The sequence below is a fragment of the Hibiscus syriacus genome, unplaced genomic scaffold, assembly GCF_006381635.1.
Source record: "Hibiscus syriacus cultivar Baekdansim isolate YM2019G1 unplaced genomic scaffold, ASM638163v2 tig00116962_pilon, whole genome shotgun sequence".
NCBI lineage: Eukaryota > Viridiplantae > Streptophyta > Magnoliopsida > Malvales > Malvaceae > Hibiscus > Hibiscus syriacus.
The window spans coordinates 7,984,613-8,008,403 of NW_024063488.1; the positions used below are offsets into that span (position 1 = coordinate 7,984,613).

Genomic DNA, 23,791 nt, shown 5'->3' on the forward strand with positions numbered 1-23,791 from the left:
TGTGTGTGAAAATCGATTTTGGGAAGAGAAAGATAGTAGAAGAAGACGAGGAAGAATAAATGTCAGTAAAAGACGCATTACAATGCAAAGGCAATTGGCCTTTGCATCCCTACAGTTTCTCTCTCTGAATTGGCCTTTCAAACATAACCGCCAGCAACGAACTAAAAATTGTATGTCCGTTGCGGACTTACCATTTTTTGTTTTTTACCTTTAATTTACCGCCACCCTTTCCAAATGCATTAATTTTACTTTAGAGCTGAGAGTAATGATTCGGTGTGAAACGGTATAAAATTCATTTCTTGTTAGTATTAATATGGCAGAATGACTCTTTGCTCTTTTAACTTTACTAGTTTGGTTATTTCAGCCATTAAAATTTACTAAAATACAGATGGCATTGTATGGTGTAAGTATGAGGTCTAGAATCCAAGTATCGACCTTCTTATACTGCTCATAGGCACAGAAATTTCAAGAAGAATATGGCAGACGATGTGCAATTGTAACTAGATTCCCTTCCCAGAAGGCTCGGAAACCAACAATGAGTGATGCTTCACGTCATGCTAGATTTTCTTAAAGTGGCAGCATCACCTATAAGATAAGATGACAAAACAAGGTTATCACAATGGTTGCCAAATCATGGAAGAATATCATTTCAGGACACGAGAGAGAAAGAACCAAAAGATCAAACAAAATAATGGAAACATAATTAAACAATATAAAGGCAAAAACACGATATGATGTTTCTTACAAAATATCAAGATATTTGAAAACTCTTTTTAAGAAAATACGATAATGTATTGTTGAATCATGTTTGTTATAACAAATTTAAGAAAATATATGTTTTATGAACATTAAAATACGTATGAATAGTGAACAGTACCGTATGAACAATAATCTGCTACAATACCCCGAATGTTAAAATTTCCAGATTGTCTTAGGGGAACCGATTCCCTTGCTACAGAATCGATACCCTGCTATAATACTTTCGTAAATACGTATAAATTTATAAAAATCTAAGGTTTCATCCGTATAAAATTTCCCTTTATATACACATTTAAAATATTATAAAGTTCAATCATATTATTTTACAAAACCTATTAAAACATATTGGATTCAATTGTTTACATGCCAACCACTATAAATATTACAAAATATATACTATTAGCTTCTTTTCTGATCTGATCTTTGGTAAGAAAAACTGACATGTCTTGCTTAACTTTTATCATTCTTCCTCTTCTCGGAACCTACGCGTGAAACAATCACACGCTAAGTCGATGACTTAGTGAGGCATATAAACATATAATATACCATATACCATTTCATATAAACAAAAGGCATACATCTGCAAATACTATCATTAACCCCTTTTACTTACCATATTCATTATACAACACATATATCACTATACCAAGGAATAAACATATCATCATGTAATTTCTATAACATATTTCATATTACCAAATATATCTATCATATATAGTGTATTTGTTATTATCTCCTTTTAACCCATGTACACATGTCACTAATTCTTCTTATCATATAACATATACTAAGGATTTCTATATAGATCATGGAACACATATGTCATTATCACAAAGAAATATACATAGCATCCTATAATTCATGCAATACATTTCATATCACCACAAGCATATGTATCTTATATATTGTATTTGTTATTGTCTCTTTATTAGCCCATGGTACACTGGTGAGAACTGAAGGTATGTGAGTACATTGAGGTTGTGCACTAATGCTGTCACCACAGCTCGTAAAATTCCCACTAGGGGCACTGAAATTTGTCCCGAAGGACCACTATGTCCCATAGGACCATTGCATTGTCCCGAAGGACCACTGTATTGTCCCGAATGACCACTGTAACCCTCGACTCTTGGCATGCCAACTATACCACTAGCTCTCATATCACATAACATGGACAATATCATTTATATCATTTCACATGCACATTTCACTTTTCATATGATTTCATAATCATATGTCACTTAGCTTCAGTAAATCATGTAAATCATTATCATCTCTTGTTATCATATGATTCACATATATCACTTATCACATATACTATATTCACATACTTCAATATCATTTGACTTATTTAACTTTATTACATTAAAGGATAAACATATAGTCTTATGTGCCCTGTCAAAAGTATTTGTTCATATAATCTCATTTTACCTTATTAGTAAATACTAGTTATTTTGTCTCACCTTTTCATTTATTTACATAAGCCATTTAGTACTTACAATAACATATTCACTCATATAATCAAGCATACACACATTTCATGTCACTCATTTCATTTTCTATATCCTTATCACATAACTTATTTTATTTCTCATGTTCTTATGTAAGCACACACACACACACACACACACACATATATATATATATATATATATATATATATATATATATATCATACAACGCATAGAACATCATGTTAAACATATCACATATACATATAATCATATAACTCATGTAACATACAATAACATTTTAAGAGTTACTTCTTACCATAATAACTCCATCACTGGCTCATCGCAAGCCAATGTTCATTCTATAACATAAGCATAATTAAATTGCACTCACCTTAGCATTGCTTTGATTCAATCATAATCCTTTGATTATTCCGGAACTTGTTTAGGCTCAATATCTACATAAATATAACATTTCAAAACAACTATCAGAAGCCTAAACCTTAAACTTGATGTTGATAACTTAAGCCGGTTTAATGAACCAAAATTCCATTTTTTATTTACGGGGGAATCGATACCCCCAAGGGGAGAATCTGTACCCCCTGTACAATCTGGAATTTTCGTTTAAGCCCAGAAAATCATTGTTCATGCCCGAAAATTCACTATATCAACTTAAATTCTTCATGTTTCATTCCCTTTCAGATTCTTAACTCAAATATACATACTTAAACTAATTTATATCCATTTATTTCATCTTAAACCTTAAAATTCTATTCTCCATATAGAAATCAATAATCATACCAAATTTTCCATGTTATCCAAACTTAATTCTAACGCTTCTATCTTCTTATTCTCATAGAAGACAAGTCAAATTCAACTTAAAATTCAACTTATCAACTCTATTTCAAGATTTCATTCAAGAACTCAAAATCTTTAATCTCTCCTATACCTTTCATCTTGTTGTTTTAGAACAAATTGAGATTTCCTTAAGCTTAATTATCATCTAATGAACAAAACCCAACCTTTAATTCAAGAAATAATCAATAAAATAGAAAACTCTTACCTTTGCCTAGCCTCCACGGTTGGAGAAAAAGAAAGGAAGAAGAATATGAAATGTTTTCATCTTCCCACGTTTTTATCCCCTATTAAAGGGGATAAAAATATCTTTCATGACAAATGACCATTTTGCCCTTTAATTCTTTGGATAATTACTAACAACTTTCAGGAAATATCCCCAATTAAATCATTTAACTATTCAACTATTTTACTTTGACCAACAAATTCTAAAATATTTCAGTTTGGTCACTAACCCGATATTGAGGATGTTACATAATTCCACTAACCAAACTTGTGCCGAGAACTTAGGACAGGCAAGATTAAGAGTTCAATCTTAAGATGTCAAGTATAATGAATCTTCATCGATTAACAGGTTGATGCAGCTAGAGGTCTACTCTTCATATGTTTGAATGACAGAAAAAATCTTGAGACAGTTTGATATGTCAGGACTACTATTTTCCCATTTTCAGGATTATCCGGTCCAACCCCATAGCAAATAAGCATAGTTCAGGCTTCAGCCCAAATCAAATGGAAAGAAAAAAGAATTGATTAACTAATCCACTTTATATATATATAAAAATATATATATCCTGACACTTTGAGTGGTCTCCCAACTTGCTCTTTGTTCAATCATGTTTGTCTCTCGTCTCATCGTTTCCAATTTGTCCGAGAATCAAGCAAAGCAAATCCATTTTAGGAGTTAGGACAATACTACATAGATGGTGGTTAAAAAAACAGTAGAAAACTTGAGCCTGAATCTCAATTAGTGCTTGCCAAATCATTTTTTTAATATTTTTTGTTTCTCACAGAAGTGGGAGGCATTATGGTACCACTGCTCTGAAATCAGTTTGTTATGTACCTTACAAGAAATACGTATTTACAAGCAAGAGCATGGTATCCCCACAACCGTTATATTCGACTGCTCCTTTGCTCTTCTAACATTTACAATTCCCAAACTTCAGGGCGAAGCAAGCTCCGAAACTTACCACAATTTATATGGTAAGGAGATGATAAAATTTGCCAAAATTTTATAATATTCTCCTAAATTGCTCTTGTTATGGTGTAATTTGAAGGAAAAACTTGAACAGGCTAGTTGTTGCTATTTGGTTGCCTTGTTCTATAGCACCAAAGATCCACTCTGCTCACTTTTTCATCAAAAAGTTGGTTTGTGATCATTGGATTTGCAAAACAAAAGCTGAAAAACTTTTCGATAGGCAATCACTGCAATGAACACATTTTCCTCAAAGGATTGGTGCCACTATATACAAAAAAATAACAATCGGAACTTAGTAAACATGCTTATTCAATGTCTTTTCATCCATCCAAAGAACTGAACAAAACCGATAAACACATAGCTCAAACAAGCGCTCATTACTCTAATAATAATTAAATAACCAAGAGTTAGGATACTGTGATATTACTCTAATTATATCTATTAATTCTCAGAGTGGCACAGATGCAAGTGGGCGAAGTAAGTTCTGAGGCTTCCGGCATGTGCTACTCACATTGCAATTTGCTGTTGCAAGTGGGGACAAAGTGCATCCGAAGGCAACTCAAAGTTCATCATTGTTTTGGAAGAAAACAATAACAATTGGTTGTTTTGGGTTTTCTTTGGATCTGGGGTCAAGTGGGACCAAATGTACCTGTAATGTAAACCTGAGTATATATATATATATATAGTTCAGGCACGTTTAGGCAACACTTTCATTTTAGTAGAGATCAAAGGATGAGGACATTTGTAAAAGGTTTTTGGGTTGTCCTTTTTGTTGCAGTGGCAGTTGATAGGCTGAGAGGTGATGAGTTGGTGAATGTCACCGCAGCTAAACCTCAAGCCAATACCAACTCTTCCCCACGCTCGCTTCATCTCAACTTTCCCCCAGGAAAAGACAATGTTGAAGTAGGCAATACAAGTTCCACTGAATTTGAGCTCAACAACAAGAAGAATAAAGGAGGTGGAGGTGGAGGGGGAGGTGGTGGTGCTGGTGCTGGTGCTGGTGGTGGTGGTGGCGGGGGCGGAGGTGGTGGTAATTTTGGTTGGGGATGGGGTGGAGGGAGAGGGGGAGGGGGGGGGGGATGAGGATGGGGATGGGGATGGGGAGGAGGAGGAGGAGATTGGTATAATTGGGGATGTGGAGGGAAAAAACCAGGCAAAGGAAGAGGAAGAGATAAAGGCATGATTGAGGGAAATGAAGCGCATAAGAAGAGAGTTTTCAACGAGGATTATAGGATAGGAGAGTTTGCTGAGTGCATGGTTAGAACAAGGTGCAGAGGCCTGAGGTTGGATTGCCCCCTGCATTGTGATGGACCTTGCGTCTATGATTGCCGACATATGTGCAAAGCTCACTGTACACGCCCTTGAATCATCATCTTGACTAGGTTCTAATCTTGTTTCAAGGACAAAACTGATGGGTTGAGGATTTTTAACCAATTCATGTTTGTTTTGGTTTCATCAGGTTTATTTAATCTGTGAGCTGCTTGCAATTTGATGACATTCTCTGTATGTTTATTTTTCTTTTGATTGGTTTGGTGTTTCAATGAAAATTGCTGCTTGGAATCAGCGCTCAAAAAGCTTATTAACTTATCCAAAAAAAAAGCTTATTAACCGTTGAACGACTCTAAAATCTAAACTTGATGTAAATTCAAGGGTAAAGTACGCAAATGGTCCCTAGACTATAATACAGTTTTGTTGAGTCCCCTAATTATTAAAAATTATAACATGGTCCTCCAACTATAGGAAGTTACTTTTTTGAGTCCCTCGACTATTGAAAGTTACAAAGTGGTCACCCGACTATTTATTATGTTCCAAACTTGTCCTTTTTCAATAAAAATTAATGGTTGTCTGAGCTTAACGTTAACATGCTGACTGAAATATGATAGCCGTTTGAGATTTTGAGATTAGATTTGATCATATCTTAGATAGTAGGTTAACGTTCAACTCAAATTGTCGTTAATTTTTTAATAAAAAGGGATCGGTTTGAAAATAATGAATAGACAGATGACCATTTTATAATTTTTAATAATCGACATACTTAATAAAATAATATCCTATAGTCATGGGATCATTTGTGTGCTTTACCTCAAATTCAATGAGTTTTGAATGTGACACAGGAATTAGAGTTTTAAGGGAAAAATTAATTTAAAAAGAAAGCCCATGCGTGTATCTTTAAACCGTAACAGTCATTACCAAATTACAAGGACCAATATTCAATAACAGATTATGGGCTGTAAGAGGCAGAGGTCTCGACCAAAATACAAACCCATTATTCACGACTCAACTTACCCAGAACGTATAGGTTTTCTTCTTTCTTTCTTTGCAAATAGGTAAACCATTATTTGTATTCATCTTACTCTTCAGAAAATCATGTTTAATTGACAAGAAAGGTCAAACATTGAAAATATAATAAAATATTTTTTTATAAAAATTAAGCAAATAATATTTTAAAAATATATACATATATATGTTAACATAAACTGAATAACATTGACATATGTAAATAATTTTATTTTTCATTATTCAATAAAAGTATATTTGAAATAGTGTATCCAAACATTTATAAAGTGTAATATTTAATCAATATAAAGTTTGGTTTATTTGCCTTAACCACTGAGGCAATTGAGCCTACATCGTATCGAACCTACACGATATGTTCCGTCGTTTACTTTTATAGTGGGCGAAGTCGACCACTTCAATGCTTGAAATAATCATGGCAAAAAGTCGAAAGTGTTATTGTCAAGCAAATTAAGATCCTGATGTGATATTTCATGCAAATAAGGTGTAAGAATAAAGGTTATTATTGCTGATTTGAGCCCACCGGACAAAAAAGGTTCCATAAGCACCAAAAAGATTGTACCAGAGACAGGCGTCGGCAGCGAGCGAGCTCAGGTAGGTTCAGCTTGAACCCTTCGCCCCCCGAAACCAGTCCACAGATTTGACCTTAGAAGCTGTCATTTTTGAACTGTCTTTCTAATTTTAGACTAAAGTCTATATAACACAGACGATAAATAATTTCACATTTAAAAATTAGAAATAATATGTTTGACTAATAATTTTATTTATAAAATTGAGAGAAATTTGATGCATGAATTAGCATATCTAGGATTGGGACCTCCAGAGGATGCGCTCGTCCCACCAGCCGATACTGCAATCTGCTTTAGGACAAGCTACCTCTCCGCTGGTCCTACCCCTCCTTCTCCTTATCCTAACCCATCATCAATTTATCGTAACTATCATCTATCTTCTTCTTGTTATTCCCTTCCTATTACAATCCGTTCCTATTGGTGCACTGACAAGATACATCTCCCCGACCAAAAAGAAAGGGAGAGATCCTTTTACTTTGTTCCCATGATTTGTATGCTGAGACAGTTCACTCATATGTTCTCTTTAGTTTTTTTTATAACGATATGTCATCCCTGCTGTTAGATTAGATTCCAGTTTTGTTAAATGGAAATAATATTTTCATTAATATTTATGAAATCCTTGCATCCTGTAAGTGGGGGGGAAATAAGGAAGTTCTATAAACGAAACTGGGCTTATTAGGGGGTGGAAAACATTAAACTGGAATCTAACTTGGCAAGAAATGAGAAGATACAAAGATAAGGTAAAGATGGGAACTTGAACCCATGTCAAACTTACAACACAACATTTTGAAGACCTGATCCTACCAGAGACGCTTAGATCTCTTGGATTCAGGGCTGATCTGTGGTACTATAAAGGAATCATCTGTCCATCTCCTGTTAGCTTTCATCCCCATGATTTCCTTTGTTTCCTTGATTTGCCCTCCCGTTTGTGAAGAATATTGGGGAGGGTACAGGGAAGATGATGACTGGGGAACCCAAAGCCCTAAACTTTCTGGTGAGAAAGTATTCATATTGCTCTCGAAATCAGTATCAAGAAACGGCAACATACAATCATCATTCTGAACAAATTAGATCCAAAAACGAAAAAAAAATATTCAGATCCAAAAGAAATCGCATAATTAAATAAACAAATTGTCAAAGCTAAATAGTAAGAAAGAAAAGGATAACCATAGATCACTGCAAACCTTACAGAAACCAAAGGGAGGTAAAGTGGAATCAAGGAAATCATCGACGTGCCACCCTGGAAGCATCTCTATCAAGTACTCAGATATGCTACTTGTTGACCCACCGTCTTCAGTTGCCAGCAGGTTATCTCTGGTGCTCTTGTTATTTGTTACTGCTGCTGCTGCTGTTGTTGAACTGATTGATGAGGATTTAGCAAGTGAAGGTGGATTGAAATTTGCTGGAGAAGCAGAGATAGGGCTCTTGACCAATAGTGGAGACTTAAATTCAGGAACAGAATCAGCAACGTTGGATAAGGAAGCGATGGATGATGAAGAGGAGGATGTATAAAGAGAAGACGTTGCAGAGAGTTTAACCCCTGTAAGAAGAAACCTGTTATGTTTCTGGGTGTGTTCGTTTGCCGCATGAATTGGAACATCACAATCTCTGCACAGAATTGCTCTGTCCTGCTGACAGAACAAGAAAGCTCGTTTCTCCTTAAAAAGGGGGGGGGGGGGAAGAAAATTAAAATCAATCGACCGAGTAGGTCCAATTCCCACATGTACACAGTAACAAAAAGTACAAAAATACCCAGAGAGCAGAAAGTGAAAAATACCTGACAGATATCACAAAGAGGGACTTGTTTCGAAGAGGAAGGATGGAGAAGGGAAAAACGTTGGTGTTTAGAGGCAAGCTTGTTGGCGTGGTGAACTCGGTGGTCACAGGCGTCGCACAAGGCGGCCTCGTCTGCGGTGCAGAACACGGAGGCCTCCTCTTTGTCACACACATCACACTGAATCTTCATCTGTTTATTGATCTTTGCTCCAATCCGATCACTCTGGATCCCCAGACAAAAGGAATACCCTGAAGACGGTGAAAGTTTGGAACCGCAGAAGAGAAGGAAAGAGAGGTTTATATGCGTATCTGTTGCAGTAAACAGTAATATATTACTTTGACATTGTGAGGATTCATATTTCCGATGCTGTAAGGATAGTGATTAAACACAGAAATGACTGGTAATCTTTAATTAAATTAATAAAAAAACTAAATGTATTAAAATAGTCATATTAGTTTATCTTCTTTTTATTAAAAAGTTAGTCATATAAGATTATAAATATTTTATTAGATACACTATTATTATATAATATGTTAACTACTAAAAAATATCATAATCACACTGGTTGGTTAAACTTTAGTCTTATTTTAAAATAATTCTGTAAGGTGAAGATAACGCTAATAATAGCTCCGCTAAGAATCCAAGGACAATGACTTGTGATTTTCTCCAATCTTACTTTTACTTTTATTTTATTTTAGTAATTAAATTTTATTAAAAATTATATTTAACATTTAGTTTAAATTTTATTTAATATTTCGTGTTAAAACTTAATAGAAATGTTACACGTGACATTTTTTATTGGTAAGTTATATTATTCATCACTAAACTAGCTTCTCACTCTTATTTTAGTCATTAAAGTCTAAATTTTTTTAATTTAACTACTCAATTTTCAAATCGTTCATGTTTTAATCATTCTAATTTATTTTATTAATATTTTTTGTGATATGATATTTTTATTATTATTTTATTAGTATATAATTAAAATAAAAATAAAATTTAAAAGTTAGAGTGATTAAAATCAGAATAATTGAAAGTTGAGTGATTAAATTAAAAAAATTAAATTTTAGTGATCAAAATAGAAATGAAAAAATAATTGAGTGATGAATGATAAATTTGATCCATAAAAAAGTGTCATGTACAATAATTCCATTAAGTTTATAACGGTAAAGTTCTAAACGAAATAAAATGTAAATGTTAAGTATAATTTAAAAAAATGAAAGTTGAAGTGTCAAAACAATATAAAAATAAATAATTTAGGTACTAAACATATAATTTAAATTTAAATAAATTAAAATGTTTGGCATCATCATTGTCGTTGTATAATGAAAGCTGTTGTACAATTTTGTATGTAAAATAAAGAGTCAATTAATCAAAACAAAAATGTGTTGCATCAACCCGATATAGTTGTTGTACGGTAAATTTAAAGTTTATTACTAAAATCAATAGTGATTGGTAACTCAGAATTTATATACTTTGTTATGATCGTGACGATATGACAGCTATCAACCATCTCTTCGAATACGATTTTATTATTTAAATATGTTATTTTTTTAGTTATGATTATATCATTATTTAAAAATTATTGATAAAAATAATATATATCACGCAAAATAACAATGTCATCTTTTTAATAATATCTCTATATGATATAACAAAAAAAATCTTATCAAAATATAACAAATCTTTTTTGTATATAAAAATACATAATGTTAAGAAAGTTTTGAAATGAATAAAAAATTATTATTAGAGAATAACGATTACAATTGATTATAAACAATGATTAGGAGTAGGAGTGTTTTTTTTCACATAAAAGTTTATGCTAGGGGTGGTTCTCCCAATCCAGAGTCATTGTAAGACTCAATTGGGATTTACATAAGACTTTACATATTGTCCACCAAGAGTGACGGTAGTGGAATTCGAACTTAGCCTTACAAGCTCAAATTTTTGAATCTCAACCACTTGTACCAACACTCGTTGGCAAAGGATGTATTTGTACTTAAGGAGGATCGAACCAACGCCAAGAAAGGGAGAATAAGTAGGAGTGTCAATAAAATATTAATTTGAGAAATAGAATAATAAATAATAATTAAAATAAACAAAGATTATTATTGAATCGAACGAAGTAAAATAAATATAAAATTATAATAGAGGAATGAACTTGTTTACTCGTATGTAGACAAAGAATTGAATGAGTAGAGTCAGATAAACGTGAAAAAAAGTATGATTAGCCCAGTATAAACAATGTTCTTAAGATAGATTCATCATCTCCTCGATGATTTGAGTAACGTTAAACGTCTATCTCCTAGGATACAACAACATACAATAATAACAGTAAGCATAATAGTAGTGATCAATCGAACACAATCTTGTCTTTCTCTATCATAAAAAATAACGAATTTGAAGGAATTTTCTAAGTGTTTTCCTATTCCAAAGTTATAAAGTTGTGTCTAAATTTGTGTCTCAACTAACCTATTTATAGTGAAGAATAAATGAATCAAAAGGTTAATACCTTTTAATGAAGAGTTAAAGACCATTTGATAAAGAAAATTGTTGAAAATTAATAGATATAATTAGATGGATGAAACTTTAAAATAAGAAATAAGTTTATTCATAAAGTGACATTAATAAGTATATTCACATAGTAACATGACTTATGATTTATTATGAATATCATTAAATGTTATTCAATTAATCTATTATTTTTAATGGTAAAAGGGTAACTTTTGTCCCTGTAGTAGAACTAATTTATCATTTTCTCCCCTATCGTATTTTTACATCAATTTAGTCATCGAAATTGCTCAATTGCATCATTCTATATTCTAACCCTCATTTAAAACCCTAAATTAAGGGCTTAAAGTTAGAAATTAAGGTTTATTGTTTAGGGTTTAGAGGTTATGAGGTTATTGTTCAGGGTTTAGGACTATTAATTTAGAGTTTTAAGTTAGGGATAGGGTATAGAATGTTGCATTTAAACAACTTTGAGAGCTAAATTGATACGAAATACGATAAGGGCGAAAATGATAAATTGATTTTACTATAGGAACAAAAGTGATCATTAATTTTTTTTAACGATGAATTGTGAGATACTAAAAAGAAAAATCTTATTTATGTGATAAAGAAGGATATCAGTTCGTGAATTATTCGATTTTGTGTATTAAAATAATAATATTATCATGAGGAATATTTGAGTAAAAACGTGATATTCAAAGATATCATTTTTTTTAAAAAATAAAAGAGTTTGAAGAAGTGAAATGAGATGAAATTTCATTAATATAGATGGAGCTGAATGTCAATTTCAAAGGAATGTTATTAAAAGGTTGTCTCCCACTGTGGCACTGTCCCCTATTTTTGCATTTCCAGCAGAGGGAACCACACACTCCCTCATCATGTGAGTTTTGTGAGTTACTAAATCAATTTTTTATTATATTAAATATTGAATTACAACAATATTTAAGTGATTTTAGTGATAAAAGAGTTATTATTTTTTAAAGATAAAAGTTTGAGCACTACGAATGTTAGAAATATAAATATTTAATCATATAACTGAAAATTATCTTTAAATAAATGTTATATTGTACTTATCACAAATTAATTAAAAAAATAAATTAAAACGTAAAGAAGAGAAAGCAAGCCTCTAACCGATAAATTATTGTCGGATTTCACTTGCGTGAAAATTTGAAACTGCAACATTTTCATTATTGTCAATCTTATTTTATACAAACCATCATAGTTTTAGTAGTCAATCTAAGATTAATATCACATAATAATATATTAATAGGCTATTTTTTATATCATTAGATAATAAAAGTTAATCATTTAATAATAAAAATAATATTATATTAAAAATCTAATTAAATAATTTAAAAAGTAAAAACATATATCAATACTATAAAAACAATATTAATATTAATATAATAAAATATAATAATACGTTAATAATTGATTTTATCATAACTCAAAATTTATATGTTAGAAAAAATTCCATGTATGCTCTCACTTTCATACAAAGATGGCAGAGATCTTTAAACAGGGGCGCAAGCAAACAGCAGCTTCCCACGTGCAGGGAAAAGGGTGTAAACCGTACACAATATAAAATATAAGAAATAACATCTTTGATTTAATTTAAATTTACTCAACTATACCAAATGCCTTATCTACACTTAAATCATAAAATAATCATAAACAACAACAACGAAACCTTATTCCCATATGTAATGGGGTAAGGGGAGGTAGAGTAGTAGGTTGCCTCCAACGCCTGGTTAAGGGTAGCTTCTGTGAAAGACCTCCGGCAGTCATAAAAATTACAAATAAAATAAAATACAATGCATGTATAAATAAATACATAGTTGACCCATTTTTTTTATTCTTATAAGCAGTCTTCTTATGCGCGTCTGTAATGGGAAGTAATCCCTGCGAATAAATCCCTGCATAAAAATCTCGGCAATATAGACAGAAACGTAATATCCGACTAAATTTAAAAAGAGGAAACTTGAAGAGAATGATACACAGAAGTCAACGATAGTAAGCTACAAGGAGTAAAGTCAAATGTGTTAAAACCTAAACTAATGCAACACTACTCCGCTACCCTAGATTTAAGCCTTCATAAATTCCAATGACAAAACGTGAAGAAAGTAGAAGTCAGGGAAATTACTACAAATGCATTAAAAAGAGGACATAGATGTTAAAACCTATGACTGTGACTCGAACTACTCGACTACCCTGGTCTTAAGTCTCCATACTTTCCTATCAGAGGTCATGTCCTCGGTAAGGGCTAAATCCTTCAAATCAGATCTCAAGCAGTCTTCTCATTTCTGCATTGGTCGTCCTCTCCTTCTGGCATCATCGACTGTAATTAACTCTACCCTCCTGACCGTATCCGACGGTTGTCGCCTAAGGACATGCCCAAACCACCGTAGTCTTCCCCCTCATTTTTTCGGATACAGGCACCACCCCCAAGGACGTCCTAATAGCAGAGTTTGGTGTCATGTCCCACAGAGTCCTACCACATGCCCATCGAAGCATTCTCATTTCTGCAGCCTCCATCCTCCTTACGTGATCCTTCTTGATTGCCCAACATTCTGATCCATACAACAGTGCTGATCTTATTGTCATTCTATAAAAATTTCCCTTAAGTTTTAGATGCACCTTCTTGTCACACAAAACTCCACTAGTAACCCTCCACTAGCAACCCTCCACTTTAGTCATCCCGCCTTTATACGGTATGTCACGTCATCATCAACACCCCCATCTTTATGTATTATAGACCCTAGGTACTTGAAACAATCCTTTGAGGAGAGAACGTGTCCTTCAATGCAAACTTCTACAGCTTCATCGTTTTGTTTTCCACTGAAGTTTGAACATAAATACTCTGTCTTTTCAATATTGATCCTTAGACCTTTTTCTTCCAAAGCAGTCTTCCAAGTAGCCAGTCTATTATTTAACTCAGTTTTTGTTTCAGCAACTAGGACAATGTCATCAGCGAAAAGCATACACCATGGAACACCGTCTGGTGTCGCACAATAGATGTCGTCCATAATCAAGGCGAAGATGTAAGGGCTAAGAGCCGACCCCTGGTGGAGTCTGATTTCCACCGGGAATGCCTGGGTATCGCCAACTGTAGTCCTGACGTATGTAGTAGATCTACAGTACATATCACGAATCGTCCGGATATAAGTAGTTGGGATCCGTCTCGTTTCCAAGGTCTTCCAGATCGTATTGCGGGGAACGCTATCATACGCCTTCTCAAGGTCAATGAACGCCATGTGAATATCTATATTTTTTCCCTATATTTCTCCATATGCCGTCGAAGTAGATGAATCGCCTCCGTAGTAGACCTGTCTGGCATAAAGCCAAGTTAGTTTTCCGAAACCTTAGTAACCTGTCTCAACCTAGCCTCTATCACCCTTTCCCATAGCTTCATGGTATGCTTATAATTAATGGGACGTGAATTAATTAATATTTCTATGCTTTCTCACTTTAAATAAAAAAAGTATAATTGAGTGTAAAATTTCTGGAGTTTAGTTGATATGTTCTAAGAAACTGGAAAGAAGCCAAGTCATGCAAAAAGTCAATTTAACTTGAATACAAGGTACCGGAGTAATGACTAAAAGTATGGGGAACAACATCTTTAGCAACTCAAGAGATTGGGCCCTCAATCATCTTTAACAATCATAATGAACAGCGAATATAGGATGCCTGTGTTGATAAATGCCCCCACAGTCATAAACAGAAATAGAAAACCATGTTAACGTTCAGGGAACCACAAATAATTTAGACATGGTTTCCATGAATTCCATGTGCACTACCGTGACTTCCAGCTGGCTGTATATATGTCAAGAGCTGTGATGCTGGTTGCATTTATGAACAAACTGATCAGTGATCACTCGGACAATGACGATGTGTTTATCGGCTGTTAGGTGCCCCAAATTGCCATGCCCAGCAGAAAAAGGAACCGAGTTTGAAGGAGAGTTGAGAATATTGGGGATAAGATAAACAAGTGCATGATGTTGTTGGAAGCTAGTGTGTGTAAGAAAGCTAAATGTTAGTTTCGAATCCGAACTGAAATATAATCAACTTGTGTATAGGATAATATTGTATTACGTACTTAGAGTGCAATTTCGAAGAGAAATACCATCCATGTGGAAACGCTGTTTTTTGTTATTGTCGGAAGAGAGGAACTGGGTATATATTAAATTTATAGCAAACAGATTAAAGTTACTGGTTGACCGCCATACGAAATATCTACTATATTATCACTTTACCAGGATATTTCTAATGAATAAAAATCTCAACTTGCTGCTGGAGTTGGTGCAGACATGTCACTTTAAAGTGTCTCTTCCACTGTGAAGCAGAGAACAACATAATAAAACAAGCTACCTTATATAATATCAATATTCAGAACATAAAGTCATAAGTTAAGCACCTAATCCTGGGAACTTGACAAGGTTTAATTTTCTTAAAATATTCAATTAAGACTTCATGCCGCCCAATCAACATAAGGACAATCCCTGGTTTAGTTACCAGTCATCTTCATCTTCACGATATAATATAATTTGCAAGCTGTGCTACGTTTGTTATTTTCTTGAATTCAGCCCATGGATTTTATTAATCTAAATCTGGTTTCAACACAAACGTTTCTGATCATTTAAGCAATTTCAAATCGTCCAAACCTATATAATATCTAAAAGTCATACATATAGAGTTTCAATGGCAATATTATATGAAGATATCACTGATTAGGTAAAATATTATTTAGGTAAGCAAATCATAAGCTTCCAAACCAGAATTGAATCACCCAATTCTCTCTCTCCTTATTTCAGTGCGTAGAATGCTCTAGATTAACGTAGACCAGGCTACAATTTTTGGATGCACAATATTTTAGAACAAACAAACGAGTGCTTACAGATGTGCATGCTTACGATGGCTACAACAAAACTGCAAAATTTATAGCCTAAGAAACTGGTAGGAGACATATATAATATATATCTATTAGTTGCTGGTGACTTTGGCTCCTTCTTGGATCTGGGGCTTTGAGTTTATGGAGAAACTATTGGTAAATGGTAGAGACCAGAAATTGGATCGTTGTCGGGTAATAACATTCTAGTGTTGAGCAGAGTGAATATTGTGAGACCAAGTGAGACTAAAACGGAGAGAGATAATAGAAGAAACATAAGGATGTGTGCGATGCTTCCTTTTACTTCTTCTGCATATTCCGTTGAAGCTAGAGCCAGTATGGTCAAGGGAAACGAGTAAGCCCACCATGCAACATTAAATCTCCTCATTGATCTCTTGAAAAGAGCTGGCCGGAAAACCTATTCGATACCACAAAATTCAGTACATATAGGAATTGAAAAGGCAATATATAATATACTAATAAAGTTAACGCATTAGCTGTAGATGAAATGGATTGACCATACCAGTACGAGTCTCAATACTGTTCAAATGAGAACAAAAAGGGTCAAGATTAAAATAATTATACATTAGGTAAGGGTTAATTCCGCGGGTCCTGGAAGGACCACTGATGATGCAAGGATGAATGTTAAAATCGTCTACCTTAAACAATATGCAGTTTTTTTTTCTTTCCATTACATACCAAAACACATAAAAGAGTTGTTGGGGACCAATTGTCGTGTATGAATGATGAAATGAATATAATATTTTCCGATTTATGGTTCCATCTAAGTCTACAATGCTAGCACCTTACGGCACGAAAGTATCTTGATATGCAGTATTATGCAATTATACATTACCAGAGAGGTGAAGAGGAAAAGTGAGAGAAAGAAAAGCATTTTAGATGCTGTATCAAAAGCACCAGTTATGGATTCCCAAGCCAAGCTTGCCACGCTTGGTGCAGCGAAGAACAAGAAGAAAACCGGCCTAAGCATCGCCGGCAGCCTATCGCTGCCTGAAAACCGCTGGTATAGAGTCACCAAAAGCACTAAATAATGCACCATCCCCAGTGAAAACAAGCAAACGGCGCATTCTTTCCACCCCATACTTGCTGCAGCTTGTGCTCCAACCAGATTCCCAATAACTGATATCTGGCTCGTTGGATTTGCCACCGTTGATAGGAATTTCTTCCCTTTGGTAAACCAGTGGCCATAAATTTTCACATCGAGTGCAACCACAGGTACTGCAAAGAACCACCACAGTACGAGATAGGAGGTTGTCTTTGGTGCGACAAATGGAGCTGATTGAAGCAAAAGGAGCCAGGAAATCCATGGCGCGAAAAGGTAGTTAACTCCTACATGGTGCAAGAACTCTGCTTTGACCATCTTAAAGTAAAAGAAGCATCTCAAGATGTAAAGAAGAGAAAGCAAACTTAGGATAAAGAGAGCGAAACACCACAATAAGAGAAAAGCAGTGGGGTGGAACATGTGGACCACATGCCTTAGAGTGCTTTTGTCATGGGTTGGTCCGATCAGAGTCTTCCATAACAAAGCCTGGCCACCTAGGGAAAGGCTTATCCTAAAATAACCTGCATGAAATTTGGTTAAGATGGAGCTTAATGAATGCTTTATTCGGCTGGGAAAGACGGCTGACAGGCTGCTTTGAACTGTGGTGGTAAAGCTACTGGCCTGAGGTGAGTTGACAGGCACAATTTGAGTTTCGGATCTCAGGCTGGCCATTGATATGATAGTCAAAGCCATGATGAGGAACTCGGTGAATTTGTGCTTGAAATCTGGTTGAGGGTATGGCACGCCTCTTATAGATCTATGTATGTAGAGATCCGAGAAACGGAGTGAAGGACAATTTGAGACATTAAAAAAATATTGATCGATGAATATTGAATTGCATATTGGGTAGACATTGATCAGTAGAATATTTATTTATTTTTAATAAAACAATATAGAGAAGCTAATATCTACTGAGGGCTGAGCAAGCTGCATCGCGTGCAAGTGGGTACATACTGCTGACCTATTGCTGTGAAAATACGCTAAAAAGAAGGTATTCTCATATTGTATTGACGATGAGTTTAGTAAAATGGAATGGAAGTATTTCAAATATTTATTTACCGTACAGGTTCTTGACATGAAATAGCCAGATAATATAATATGATTGGTGGATTAATTTAGCTACCTTTTCTTATTATTTCATGCTCCCTCTGCACGCTTTGAACGTTGAAGATCCATATTAATAAAGTCATGTTTTTCTTTGTACAACCGTAAGATCAAAGGAGCCGCCAAGAGATGAGACAAGCAAACATAATGGACAAAATTGGTTGTTTCTCTGGAGTGATCAAACGACAGTTTGCCTTGGAACGGATTGCGGACTCTCTCGCAGGTGGGTAGTCAACCCAAACAATTTCAGGCCATTAAATTTAAACCAATAGCTCTAGTTCGGTCCAGACATACTAATGGGCTCTTATAGTAAACTCCTTCAAACCCAACAGTCCAAGACGTTGCGAAATTTCCGAAAACCTAAATTTTGATGGATTTGACAAGTTGGAACGTTAACCATTCAGAATCTATAACACTTCCCGTAACTTTGACTTTTACATATACATATATAACAAGACAAAGTTAGAATTCTGTCATCTTTACAACCTAATCTAGACATAACAACGCATCATTTGAATTAAAATTTTCGCTATCAACTTCATCTCTAGTCGGATTAATTATATAATCCACCTTCACTCGTCATCTTTCATGACCAGCTATTCGCCATATTATAAATCTTCGTTCTTTATCAGAATTTCACACTATAACAATCACGTGTTTATTTTCTTAACTTGATACAAATAACTATTTTGGTATAATTTAAATATTATATTATATTTGATTAAAAATTCTTAAATAATCTTTTATCTTCATAATTCTAATGGTTACTTAATCTTTTTTATCATTAATTCATAGGCGACAACATCAATTTTAATGTTGATTGTTGTCATCAGTATTTTTTATTTTTATTTTCTTATCTCGTATCTTTGATTTTCCTTTGTTTTTTTAATAACTTTGTCTTTATTGCATGTTTTCATATGTTTTTTATATACGTCTTCCTCTGTCTTTTGACACGTTTTCGATCATTGGACCATTTTACCGTTTATCTTTTTTATCAATGTTGGATTTAAGACCATCACGAATGATCAATATGATGTTTATTTGTTATCATGATGATATTCTCTGCTTTAGACCCTCAAATTGAATTTGGATTCGCGATTTGCATTCTTGGATAGTTTTCTCGACTCTGATTAGCTTTTTATCAGCGATCTTTCAATAGCTTGATATCTTTTTGTGATTCGTTTATCGATACGATCAGATTTGTTCGTATATACCTTCTGTTCGAGTTTATTTAGTTAGGTTTTTTAACATTTTCTTTGAAAAATCCTCGTGGTCTTATGTGGATGGTTTATTGTGTTAATGATTATAGTAAAATATCCTATCATATTATTAATTCACAATTATAATTGTAGAACTTCATTATAATTATGAATCTTTCTTATTTTTAATAAAACTAATTCCTTCTACATATAAAAAAATATATTATATTTCATTTTAAAATTAAAAATATTGACCGACAAGTTTTACATAACATTTTAACTTATAATCTGATGACAACCCTAAAGAATGCAAAAAATTTGAAATTATTAAAATTTTATATTCAAATAACTTTTAATTATTAAAAATTAAAAACCATCAATAGATTTTTGATCAATTATAAAACAATCATTTCACCTGAATTAAAAGTTAAATGCTGAAATTCTCTTCTTAAGAGACACTAGTTTGAGTCATTCCACCTTCAATTCACAGTAGAAAATATAGTTGGGGTGAATAATTGATACGATATGTAGGCAAGCAGGAAAAGAGAGATGATCTCAAATGCACTTCCCTTGCCATATAGTACAAAATTGGCATGGACATGCTATGCTGTCATGTTCTTGTATAGATCCAGTAATCGCTTTCAATGTTGAAATCATAAAAAAGAAGCATTTGTTGCAATCAATCAGCATTCCAAAGATATGGTGGCAAACATCAATGGGTCATTTCTTTTTAATATAAGTAGAAAAATTGAATTGTTATTCTCACAATTTGTCGGCAAATTCGGCAGATACATTTTTAGTTTATCCAAAGAAGCAACGTCAAGCTATTATAAAATACAAAGTCAATCGTCTAGGGAATTTGAATTTTCAAAGTTGTACCAAAAATTGAATTTACAGAATCATTCATAACATTTTTCGTATGCACTTTTATCCTAACAGTCTCTTTAATACAATTAATTATTTCGTCTGTACACTTAACAACTCCTCATAATTGCCTATAATTTCTCTCCTCCCATATGCACTTATGCAGTATATGTATACATACCAAACCACTTTAAGAATGAACACAATAAGTGACTATCCTTAAATATAGAAATAGTCCAACCTAGTTCCTCGTCTCAACTCCCACCTCTATGCAAACATTACATGACCTGAGAATGACCTCCCAAATCTCCCTTGAGAAAGGACACTCGAAGAAAATATGATCCTGAGATTCTTACATATTATCACAACTTGTATAAAGATCGTCCACAAAAATCTTCATCCTAAACAGTTGACCAGTGATAGACAATCTATTAAGGATTGCATCCAAACAATGATTACATACTTAAAAACATTCACTATATTTTATTGTTCTAATACTTTTTCAAATACAAATTTCAATTCATCCATATTTTCTTCTTATGATTTTCTCCAATTTGAGAAATGATGTCTTAATTTGAAATAAAAATTTATAAATTATAAAGTTTGAGCTTATATTCTAACATATTCGCTAATTGAGTACAAACACATGAGATACTAATGCTATTGTAAATACGCAAAAGGTCAGATACTAATGTTATTGAAAATACGTAAAAGGTAATGCTTGTGGATTTACCCAAAACTAATACTATCTAATTTTATATATATATACACACACAGTCGTTTATATGTTTTATACACCATCTTTCATCTAATTGAACAATTGTAGTCGTTGATTTGCCGAGCAGTCGCGGATATGTTGTTGAGGTAAGAGCGAAATGTTGTTGAGCAGAGCTAAAACGATCAAACCAATGGAAACGAGGACAGAAAATGCTGAGAGAAGCAGCATTAGGAGATTTGAAATGCCCCCTTTCACTTCTTCTGCATATTCCATGGAAGCCAGAGCCAGCACGGACAAGGGAAACGAATAAGCCCACCATGCCACATTGAACCTTTTCATTGATCTTTTAAACAGTGTTGGCCTGCAAACCTGTATCAATGCTACTATTAAACTTGCCTTCACAGAAAGGACACCGTGATTCAGAGCCTCAAGCTATGTAATTTTTAGCTTATATTAATTAATTACCAGTGAAACGAAGAGGAAGAGCGAGAGAAAGAAGAGCGTTTTTGAAGCGGTGTCGAAAGAACCAGCAATGGATTGCCAAGCCAAGCTCGCCATGCTTGGTGCAGCGAAGTACAAGAAAAAAGCCGGCCTTAACTGCGTCGGAAGCTGATCGGTGCCTGATAAACGCTGGTATAGCGTCACGAAGAGAACCAAATAATGTACTATTCCTAGAGAAAAAAAGCAGACGGCACACTCTTTCCCACCCATATTTGCTGCTGCTTGTGCAACGACCAGGTTCCCTATAACAGACAAATGACTCGTCGGATTTGCAATCGCTGACAAAAACTTTTTTCCTTTAGTGAACCATTGCCCATATATTTTAACATCCAGCACCACAACAGGAACTGCGAAAACCCACCACAGAACTGCATATGAGTAGGGGTTGTTGAAGCAAAAGAAGGGTGCCGATTGAAGCAAAAGAAGCCAAGAAATCGACGGAGCGAATAGGTAGTTGACACCTACATGGTGCAAGAACTCCTCTTTCACCATCTTAAAGTAAAATAAGCATCTCAAAAGGTAAATAACGGAAAGCAAAACAAGGGTAAAGAATGCGAAACACCAGAGGAGAGTAAAAGCTGCGGGATGAAACGTATGGAGGGCAAGTCGAAAAGTGCTCATATTGTCGGTTGGTCCTATCAACGTTTTCCATAATAAAGCTTGGCCACCCAAAGATAGGCTTACCCTAAAATAACCAGCATGGAATTTCGTTAAGACGTTGGTGAATGATTTCTTGATACGCCTAGCAACAGTGGTTGGGAGGTTGCCGAGTTGAATTTGATGGGTAGAATCGGTGCTGGTGGTGTGGGATACAGTATCTACTACGAGCTGAAGCTCAGTTTGAGATGTTACGGCGGCCATTGGCAGTAAAGCGAGGAGCCTAGGATATTTCAATCTCGTATGTGTAGTTGAGTGGACTCTGTTTTCTAATGGAGTACGAGTTTTGAGTAGATATCCCTTGGTTAGCATGGTAGGGATTTATAGAAGTAGAGGAAACGTCAAACACGCCCGATAAAGCATTAAAATGCTTTGTGAAATATTTATTACGTATACTGATAAATATATATTTTTTCGAATTAATTATATGTGTTGATTAATTGATTGACAAATTCATATATAATTTTATAGATATACAAAACAATTCTATCAACCTAATTTATTTTATTTGTAAATGTCAATATTTAAATCTCTAACTTTTTTTAAAGAATCTAATACTTCGTAAGATCGTACTAAACCAACAGATTATTAGTGCTAAATATAATTCTTTTCATTTCTAAAAAGTAAACATAAATTAATAATCCTATTCAGTTTTATTTATTTAATAAAAATATTAATATATAATGATATATTAAAATTATTTGTAGAGAAAACACTTTTATATAAAAAAAAACAAAGTGACGCAGTCAGTCAAACAGCACAACTGTATTGAGGGACATCAAAGTGCAACTTGCTAATTAATGCAATGAAGCAAATTTTTAGTAAGTTGAAAATTTTAATAGTTTTTCTAACACATCTTTTTCCAGTGTACGACAAGAGAAGATGGATTAAATGGTCCCCTTTTTCTCGGATTTTAGTCTTGCATTTTTAATGAATTAATTTGTATAACGTATTTGATAATTTAAAATAAAAACCATTAAATAGAATTTTTTTATAAAAAAATATAAAAGTTATTAAGTAGGTAGAGACTTAATTATCACTCAATACATAATATATTTAATATGTTTTAATTTATTTTATTTTAATTATAATTATAATTCTACTATACTTTAAAATTCATGTTTAACAAATAACCTAATCATATCCAATATTTGATTTTAAACAAAATATAAAATATAATTTATAAAAAAATCCAATAATTATTTTTCTAGCATTTAATATTTAACGCTTAATTTTTCATTTTACCAAGCAACATCAAACTTAATAGTATTTCATACATACTCATTAGTTTGTTAAGACCTTAATTTTAGAATCGAGATGAAATTGGCAGCTTAAGAAATTATAAGAAATGAAATTATGTTGTTCCAGATAGCATGGTTTTAGGGTTTGATCTT

General features: G+C 33.6%; 3 protein-coding genes and 1 pseudogene across 3 annotated transcripts; 1 reads left to right on the forward strand and 3 right to left on the reverse strand.

Moving 5' to 3' along the window:
- The first annotated feature begins 4,989 nt into the window (after positions 1 to 4,989).
- On the forward strand, positions 4,990 to 5,622 carry LOC120190579 (glycine-rich RNA-binding protein 2-like). The gene is made up of 2 exons (XM_039193628.1): positions 4,990 to 5,287; positions 5,411 to 5,622. The coding sequence occupies exons 1-2, from the start codon at positions 4,990 to 4,992 to the stop codon at positions 5,620 to 5,622; spliced, it is 510 nt and encodes a 169-aa protein (XP_039049559.1).
- Positions 5,623 to 7,808: 2,186 nt separating this feature from the next.
- On the reverse strand, positions 7,809 to 9,254 carry LOC120190719 (annotated as a pseudogene).
- Positions 9,255 to 16,217: 6,963 nt separating this feature from the next.
- Positions 16,218 to 18,182, reverse strand: LOC120190717 (S-type anion channel SLAH4-like). The gene is made up of 2 exons (XM_039193763.1): positions 17,148 to 18,182; positions 16,218 to 16,709 (listed from the first exon to the last, which is right to left on the reverse strand). Exons 1-2 carry the CDS (start codon positions 18,045 to 18,047, stop codon positions 16,434 to 16,436), a joined length of 1,176 nt encoding a protein of 391 aa, XP_039049694.1. The 5' UTR covers positions 18,048 to 18,182; the 3' UTR covers positions 16,218 to 16,433.
- Positions 18,183 to 21,303: 3,121 nt separating this feature from the next.
- Positions 21,304 to 22,601, reverse strand: LOC120190716 (S-type anion channel SLAH4-like). The gene is made up of 2 exons (XM_039193762.1): positions 21,705 to 22,601; positions 21,304 to 21,608 (listed from the first exon to the last, which is right to left on the reverse strand). The coding sequence occupies exons 1-2, from the start codon at positions 22,599 to 22,601 to the stop codon at positions 21,330 to 21,332; spliced, it is 1,176 nt and encodes a 391-aa protein (XP_039049693.1). The 3' UTR covers positions 21,304 to 21,329.
- Positions 22,602 to 23,791: the final 1,190 nt, after the last annotated feature.